This window comes from Nicotiana attenuata, unplaced genomic scaffold (assembly GCF_001879085.1).
Source record: "Nicotiana attenuata strain UT unplaced genomic scaffold, NIATTr2, whole genome shotgun sequence".
Classification (NCBI taxonomy): Eukaryota; Viridiplantae; Streptophyta; class Magnoliopsida; order Solanales; family Solanaceae; genus Nicotiana; species Nicotiana attenuata.
Genome location: NW_017674550.1, coordinates 21,118 through 30,558, shown reverse-complemented (window position 1 = coordinate 30,558; position 9,441 = coordinate 21,118). Strand labels below are relative to the sequence as shown.

General features: G+C 34.8%; 1 protein-coding gene across 1 annotated transcript; it reads right to left on the bottom strand.

Annotated features, from left to right (window-relative positions):
- Positions 1–3,880: 3,880 nt before the first annotated feature.
- Positions 3,881–8,107, bottom strand: LOC109218881 (pentatricopeptide repeat-containing protein At4g30825, chloroplastic). The gene is made up of 2 exons (XM_019383278.1): positions 4,871–8,107; positions 3,881–4,290 (listed from the first exon to the last, which is right to left on the bottom strand). Exon 1 carries the CDS (start codon positions 7,749–7,751, stop codon positions 4,929–4,931), a length of 2,823 nt encoding a protein of 940 aa, XP_019238823.1. The 5' UTR covers positions 7,752–8,107; the 3' UTR covers positions 3,881–4,290; positions 4,871–4,928.
- Between the last annotated feature and the right edge of the window lie 1,334 nt (positions 8,108–9,441).

The following is a 9,441-nucleotide window of genomic DNA, read 5'->3' as shown; positions in this document are numbered from 1 at the left end:
AATGTCAGATCGATATTTTTATCCTTTGAACATAGAATTTTTATTGGATAATAATATAGTTATAGTTAAATATTAAACTTGGGATGATCTAATATTAAAAATTTGAATGAAGAAAAATTATTTCCTCTACTATTGAGAATTAATAATTAAACTTTTGAACTAATTTAACAAAATAAGTTTTTGAATCAACTGATTAGTTAGAAAATCCAATTCAATTATTTTACAAATTCATCATATAATTAACTGCAAAATTTGTAGTGCACATAATAATATTGATGGTAAAAGAAACAAACAAAAAAAAAAAGCAAAATTAGTTACAACATAGTATTAAGAGTCAAATTGATAAAAATACAAACCTTAAAGTAATAAGGATAAAATAGTAGAAGACAAAATAAATTCTAAATGTGTTATCATTAATTTATTTTTCCTTTGCATTTGTCCAACAAATGATAAATTCCTATTATTTTAATTTATTAAGCTATGTATTATAAAATATTTACTCAACATTAGACATTTTTAGACTTTACATTGTTACTTCTTTTTTTCTTTCCTAGGAGCTATAGAGCCAACATCTACATTCCCAAGTGTTTAAAAGACCAAAAAATTTAATTTTTTAATTTGCTTTATTTGACAAATCTTTGGAGAATTGCAATCAACTATTTTTGTATCACATGTTTGTTTCAAGTTTTAAGTTACACAAAAAAATAGTTTTTGTAAGATATTCCCAAAGAAGTCCTCAAAATCACAATAAGGCATAAGAGGACTTCTACGAGCATATTTTTTCATAATGATCTAGCTAAATGGGATCAATATTTATCATTATATAATTTTTTGTAATTTTTATTTTATAAGCTAAGTAAACAATAAACATGACAACTTGTGAAATTTTAGCAATGAATAAATCTTACATTGAAAAATATTGACTAAGATGATTGACGACTTCTATATTGTCATCGTTTTTTCATTTATTGAGTTGCTAAATAAAATCAACAATCATCATTTTTAGGAACTCGCATTTTTTTCATAAACTTGTTTTATATATAACTCAAGTGTAGTTAGTTAATATAATATTTATGTAATTTTTAGAAAATAGATATATTTATTGAGAATGGATACACGCACAACGCGCGTATTGTAAGACTAGTAGACTAAAAATAGCAGAAACAGTAAAACCTACACCTACAAATGTGAGTTCTCACTAAATTATTTTTTTATTTATTTAAATCCATTCCCCTAGTCTTTCACTTATCGTCGTGGTGGTGTTTGACTTTGACTCTTGTTTACTCAAAAGTTATTACATACCTTATGAGTATAAAACAATATAAATAAATCCCAGGAAAATCATAGCAAACCGTAATAATCCGTTGGACCAAATGAAGGAAACGAAAATAAGTACTCAGGGTTAGGGGGAGAAACATTAGAAGCCTTTATTGATAATATTATTTTGGTCCGCCTCTCCATGAAGAGGTTCAGAGCCTTACAATGGTGTTCCTCTTGCCCATAATATGGGTATCGTTGTCTCTTTTTTCTCTCTCAATAGTGGCGAAGAAGAAGCCCACTTTCTAGGGTTTCCTCTCTTGGTATTTATAGCTGTGAGCTTCGTGAGCTGGCAATAAGTTGCCGTGACCACGTTGGGATTTCGCCTTCATCGTGGCGGATGGGCCATGGCCTTGTTGATCGAATCAGATGCGGGTTGAATATCGTTAATTCTGAGTGGTTGTGCCACTAATTAATCATGAATTAGTTTAAGACGAGATTAACTTTGTTAATTATCGTGGGGTCGGATTCTGACCCATACAACTCCTACTAAAAAAATGAATTTTGTCGCAATTTTCAGAAGCTAAATTTAGCCTCGTTACAGAGGCCAAGAGCTTAAAAGTTCAAAAGATAAGAATATGCATAAAGTAGTTGAACTTTTAGCACGTGCAATTTCCAAAAGCTGTTAAGGAGAGGAAAAGTGTAAAAATATTCGTAAAGTAGTTTCAATATCAAGTACGAATACGTTATTATAGTAAAAAGTTAAGCTTTTAACTTGTCAAATTACAATTGTATATAACCAGTATTAATTGTATCTAAGAAACAAAGTTTCAAAAGTTTTTATGGCAATCGTGTAAAAGTAGCAGGTATAAAGAAAATACTCTATATGTAGCTTAAAATTAAAACTTCAAGAAATAATTAGGAATAAATATGATGGGTCTAAACTTTAATCATATTATACCATTAAGTGTGAGGTATAATATCATGATATTGACGTTTGGCGAAGGTGAATTTGAACTCTAAACTTGCATTACGTACAAGTGCTAGGTTTATATAAGCGTAAAAATCTATTCGCATACGATATTTACATCAATCCAATAAATACATGACATATGTTTTTATATATAGATCTCGCATGGTACTCCGTTCCTTCCACAGGAGGCGATCCGCGGGAGTATACAATGACAATATCGGGGCATGAGTGCCCGGTCGTGAGGCTACATGTTGAATGTTTGATGGCATCTTGCTCCGACAACATAAAAGCAAGAGCATGTGAAAGCTAACGAAAAAGAAAATCTAATTAGTATAAGGAAAACTATAACAGGAGGTTTCGGTATCTATACAACAAATAATAATCACCAAAAGATTAGCGGGATAGACAGATCATCCACCCTTGACAAGAGGTTTCAAGTTCGAGCCTTGAGAATGGAGAAATCCATGATAGAAATCGCTTCGTCTTTGAATTGACTGTACTTGATGTGAATCTGAATCAGTCGGGTCAGTGAGTTCCGAATACCAAATAGTTATAGCGAAAAAGATCTCTCAAGATGGCTCTCTAATTTAGGATACAAAGAATCCCATTTATAGTTATTGTGTGGTGCATCAACAACAAGAATGAAATTGAAGATAACACCAACACCAGCCAAACATCATATATTTCCACTAAAGGGAAAATGAAAAAGGAAAGTCACTTTTTATTTTATTTTATAAAGATGAGGTCTTAACCAGCTTTACCCGACCTTGACTATTCCACCGGAAACATGCAGTATCTCACGAGCATAAGTATTGTCCACCAAGAATTAGACAAATGAAAAGGAATTACCAAATATTTTTTTTATTCCGTTGAAATTTGACCCCGATTTCCTCTCGTTTTTACCGATTTTATTGACCGCTTCGTCACACCATTAATTATGAAAAAGGGAGCCACTTGTTATGGTTGTTGAGTTGCATAATGTCCCATATCGAGCATCAATCGAGATTTATAATAGTTTTTTTAGGTTTCTCAACTCATTGTCTTAAATGTTTGTTGAATTTCACATTTGGAAAGCTCATTCTCACAATCATAGGTCACATAAGATTACATAAAGGTATCAAAAGGATAAATGTCTTGGGCTGCTACACCTATACCCTTAGGGCTCGTTTGGTACGACGGATAAGGGATAATTAATTCGGGATTAAATTTGAAATGAGTTTATTTCACGTTTAATTGGGATTAAAATCGTGGTGTAACTAATCTTAGTTATCCCGGGTTGTAGTGTTTTTTATCCCCATGGGAGATGGGATAACTAATCCCGGAATAATTAATCATGGGATAACTTCTTTCCCAACCAAACAACCCCTTAGAATTTGTAGAAATGACACCAGGTAGCCATTCTAGAGGGCTGCTCTTTAGAAATTAGCCAGTATGTCCTGAATTTCAGTTTTTTCATTTAATTTTTCAGGACACAAAGTCCTGAAGTTAAGATTTTTTTCAGGACAAAATAAATACTAGCTAAACTCTAAATAACAGTCCTAAAAATGGCTATTTGCGTACTTCCACCCTTAGATTTTGGCTTCACCTCTAAATTCATAATGAAGACTTTCTCATTTTGATACTTAAAAGAAAATGAACTTCAAAAGGAGATAACAAAATGGCAGAGAATTTTATTGAAACTATACCAAAAATGGCTCAGGTATATAGCAGCTAATACACTCTAAAAGGTTTAGAGCCTTTACCATTTTGATTTATTACAACAGAGAGATGACTTCCTGGAGATACAGATGATCAACTAAACAATCACAGTAAGCTATCTTCTCTCTTGAAACAGTTACAACTATACACTAATTTAACCGGTGTATTATGGGACAATAATACACAGTTGCTTTAAATTGCGTTACACAAACTTTTTGCGCAAGTAGACGACTGCATATATGTGGTCTTCTACGGACTTGCAGTAACATGCGAAGCCAGCATCACTGGTCCTCAAGCCTACTCAGTAAAACCTTTGCCGGAAACTATAGTGTCAGCTATACAAGAAGATTACAAGTCTTGACCTGAAAAGGCCAAAATGAATCACAGTGTTAATAAGGGGGAGAAATTGGCATGAAAGACACGCAGTTACACGAGTTATAAGCGAGTCAGCAGGTGAAAGCACTTAAAATCCTTTATGAATAAGTTTAGATACAGCACTTAAAATCCTTTATGAATAAGTTTAGATACTAACATATGCATGACCTCGTAAAAGTTCCGCAGTATTACTCTAGGTTATACAGCAATAAAATATGCCAAATATATTACTCCCTCTGTCCCGGTGTATGTGACACTCTTTTCTTTTTTAGTTAGTACTAGAAAGAATGACACATTGCTATATATAGTAACAAATTAACTTTAAATTTCTATTCTTGTTTTAGACCACAAATTTCAAAAGTCTTCCTTTTTTTCTTAAACTCCGTGCACAGTCAAACACTAGATAAATTGGGACGGAGGGAGTAATGGATGCAAACTACTTCATGGGAAGGCGCGTTCCGGTGACAGAAACTATAGCAGGTAGGACACTTGCAGTCAACAAGAGATTATACAGTACAATTCAAAGAAGATCAATATGAACATATATGTGTATATAACATGTATTACCTTTAAACCGGAGGTGAGTGAGCCACGACGAATATCAGCAGCATTTTCAGATTGGATCTTATAATCCAATCTGCTTCATCCATAAAGACCACTTAACAGCCTCGAGAAACATATCATTTTTCCGTAATGCATTGATTAGGTTAGCGTAGGTTACTCTATCAGGTTCAATTCCATTTTTGCGCATTTCCTTAACCAAATCTACTGCACTTTCAACCATACCAGCAATTCCGTATGCCTTTATTAATGTATTATAGCTGCATAAATCAGGTCCAATTCCTGACTCTTTCAATTCTGTCAGTACATCTGCAACTTCTTCAATCCATCCGAGTTCACCATAAATGTTTATCATAATGTTGTAGGTATAATGATCAGAAGAATGACCAGATTCCTTCAGTCTTTGCAAGATATTACGGAATTTCTCCATTTGTCCTTCTTTCCCATAGGCATCTAACATACAATTGTAGGCTTCAAGAGAAACCGAAAAGCCATTGAAATGCATTTTCTTGACGGTTGATGACATATTCTTGAAGTCTTTGCTTCTTCCATATGCAGCTATGAGAGTGTTGTAAGAGATAACATCAGCCAAACCACGCTTTTTAGCCATCGAGAAAACTTCCCTTGCCCTTTTGAAGAGCCTGGACTTTCCATAAACGTCAAGCATAACATTGAAGGTGACTGTATTGGGTAAAAATCCATGTTTAAGCATCTCGTCAAAAAGCCTCGAAAGCTCATCAACTGGCAATGCACGGGCGCAACAGTTTATGACACAGCTGTACATTTCCTGATCCCAAATGACTCCTCTTTTCACAAGTTTGTAGTAAAGATCCGCCAATTTATCCTGCTTGTCGCATCGCTGGTAGATCCGGAGCATATCACGGAGCAAATATGTGTCTGGAACAATGTTCTTTTGTTTCTCCATTGCATCCAACACCGAACAAGCTTCTTCTAAAGCTCCAGATTTCACATACATCCTTACCACAACACTAAAAGTTATCATGTCCAGTTTAACATCTGAATTCTTCAACATTAGATAAAGCTTTTCAGCTTCAGCAAAATTGTTGATTGTACTGTAAATGTCTATCATAGTGCATATAATGTGTAGATTCGGCTTATAAGATTTCGGCATACAAGTGAACACTTTCACAGCATTCTCTGGATATCCAAAATCTTTGCATGAGCAAATTAACAAATGGTACAAGTTGTCCTCAAATAAAGCATCCTCCCACCGCTTTTCCCGTAATACTTTCAATGCATCATCTATCATGTTGTTTTCCACATAAGCCATTACCAGACTCGAACAAGATATCTGGTTTCTCAAAACATGATCATATAAAGAACCTCTCAGAATTGAAGGAACTTTGTGAATGCGTTCAAGCTTCTCATATGCTTGCAAAATAATGCCAAGGACGGTTGACTTTTCGCTGCCAGAGTGCATCATTTCCTCAACAGTTCTAACAACATCCTCTTCATCTCCGTGCTTGACTTGTAAATTCAGCATCGTGTACAAATTAGACGAGTTTGGTTTGTGTCCGATTCTTTTCAGTTCCACATAGTATCTCCTTGCCTCCTCATAATTGTCTGCACGGCCCCACCCTTCAATCATAGACCTGTAAGTTGTTTCATCAGGCTCCACTCCGACTCTTTTAAGATCACCAAACAAGCATTGTGCAGCACGCATGTTGGAAATCTTCCCGTATCCAGTGATCAATGTGTTGTACGCAACTATATTTGGCAAAAAACCGGATTGCTTCATTGAAGCTAAGACCTGCTCAGCCTCGGTTAACTTGCCTTGCTGACAATAAGCATTGAGCAGAACCAACCAATTCTCGAAATTCAGAACTACTTCATCTTCCCTCAAAAAGCCAATGATTTCTTCCGCTTTATCATACAATCTCATTCGCGTATATATGGTCAACATAGCTGAATATGCAGATTGGCACATAATTTTGAGACTCCTCATCTTTGAAAATGTAAATTCTGCTTCCTCAACATTCCAACCTTTCTGATAGAGAGCCATTAGCATTCCGAAAGTCGCAATATTTGGCTGAACTCCATTCTCCAACATCATGTGGAACCACTTAGCACCCAACTCCACAAGCCCTTTCTTATGGCAAGCATAAATAAGGGTATTGAAAATCTGATACGTAAGCTCACAACCCGACTCCAGAGTCATTTCCTTAATCATCGCCTCCGCTCCATCCCAGTCCCCTCTTCTCCCCAAGACACGGAGTATCAAATTATAGGCAGTAACATTTTGCTTTAATTTCCCATTTTTCTGCATCCATCCGAAAAAACTCAATGCTTTCCCATCGTCACCACTTTCGAGTTGTTTCAATATCGCATTGCAGTGTTCCAAACTCGAGTCAGACCCGATATTCCCAACATCAAAATCAACCCCATTTGGGCTACCTATCACATTCTCATCACTAATTTCATCAAACAACACCTTGGTTTTTTCTTGCATTCCATGATTCCTATCTTCCTTTCTAAAACTAGACCTATATTTCGAGTCTTTCGCTACCCTCTTGACCCTCCTAAATCTCTTCCAAACATTAAACTTCCCTTTCTGAGAAACCCCACCAAGATTTAATCTTTCAGAAACCAAACTCTCATTTCCTAAATCACCTTCAAAATTATCAACCCTTTCACCATCTAAACTCAACTCAGAAGTCTCTAATTCCTCAGTTTCTAATCTTGAAACTCTAATGTGCTTCAAATTACAAAAGGGGTTAACCACAAATGCACCACCAACATATCCACAACCCAAAAATGAAGGAAACAAACACTTAGACTCACTAAAGTTCAAAGCTTTTACAGTAAAATTAAGTTTCTTGGATTCCCATGACTTGTCTACATAAAAAGATAATTTCAAAGAGGCCATGAATCAAAGTGGCCTCAAGAAAAGCTAATAACTTCAGCATTAATTCATCAAGATTCAAACTTTATTAGAAAATAGTCACAATTTAGCTAAAAGGGGTTGGTGGAGAATTATCAAGATTAGATTTTTAAAGGGCTATTCCAAATTTTTATGAAAACTAAGTAAAAGTTTAACTAAAAGGGGTTGGTGGGTATTATCAAGATTGAGTTTTTATAAGGCTTACCTTGAATATGGAGCAGAAAATGAAAAAGGGAATGAAAGTTATTTAGAGGATAATGGAAAGTGAAGTAGTGAAGCAGTGGAGTGGAAGATTTTGGGAATTTTGATTTGAGAGTTTTAACTAGTGGTGGCTGTTAGAAAAAGACATGGGGACTAGTTGCAGAGCAGTCCCTTTTCACTTGTGTCTTGTTGCTGTGGGGGTTTTTCTTTTAATTTTTCTTTTTATTATATTTCTGGATTTAAAACTTGAAATTTATGAGTTCTTACCATGGTTTCAAATTAATAACAACAATTTCTACTTATCCAATTAAGGGAAATTTAATGGTCGAAATTATGATTATTTCAAAGTACTAAATATTAGAGTAATAATTAAATATAACTATTATGTTTCTCTATTGCTACCTTTTTACGTTTTTTGAGCAGAGGGTATTTCATAAATAGTCTCTCTACCTTTATTCTACCTTCATAATAGGGGTAAGGTTTGCGTACACACTACCTTCCCAAACCCCATTTGTGAGTTTTCATTGGGTTGTTGTTGTTGTTGTTGTTGTTGTTGTTTGTCCGGTATGAAATTCATATTTAAAGTAAAAACATCGAGGGGTATTTTACTAATGGACTTCGTACTCTTAATTCTATATTGTATTAAGGCCTCATTTTTTTTTTTAAGATTAAGACGTCTGAATCTAAATACACATCTGAATATCAAGATGTGTATATTAAGACATCTGAATCTGAATATACATGTGAATATTTTAAGATGTGTATTAAGATTTGAATAGAAATAGTTAAGACTGTTTGATTTTTAACATCAAAATGTATAAAATTTATCTTTATTTGAAAATTAACAAACATAAAATTTAAATGAAATACTAACTAATCTAATATTCTATCAATAAAATATATATTTTTTTAAAATATGATAGTTGGTGGTGGTGATGGCTAACGGGTGAATGCTGACTAGAGGCGATGGTTGGTGGTAGTTTTGGTTGATGATGGTGGTTCATGCTAGTAGCTAGTAGTGATTGGTAGTGTTGGCGATTATGATTGAGGATGGTGGTGGTGGATGGTGATAGTTAATAATGGCGGGTGGTGGTAGTAGTTGTGACTTAGAAATGTGGTGGGTGTGTGGTGATAAGTTATAATAATGGGAAGTGTCGGCTGTGGTTGTTGATGGTGATGGGGTAGTCAGTTGTGGTAGTTGAGGTGGATGAGTGTTGATTGTGGGTGAGAATGACATATGGTGGTCGGAGTGGTGGGGATAGTAGGTGGTGATGGTCGATAATGGTGGCGGCTATGATTGAGTGGTTGAGTATGGTGATGATGGTGGCATGGTGTGGTAGTTGATAATGGTAGGTGGTGGCGGCAGTTAATAATAAATATGTGATAGCATCTTAATGAAATTAAGTCTCTGTTATAGATCTTAATCATATAGACCTATTCAGACCCATTAAGTGATTGTAAAGTAAAAAAAATA

What these genes read in the sequence shown, in the direction of transcription:
- LOC109218881 (XM_019383278.1), bottom strand. Translation starts at nt 7,751, where the DNA reads ATGGCCTCTTTGAAATTATCTTTTTATGTAGACAAGTCATGGGAATCC.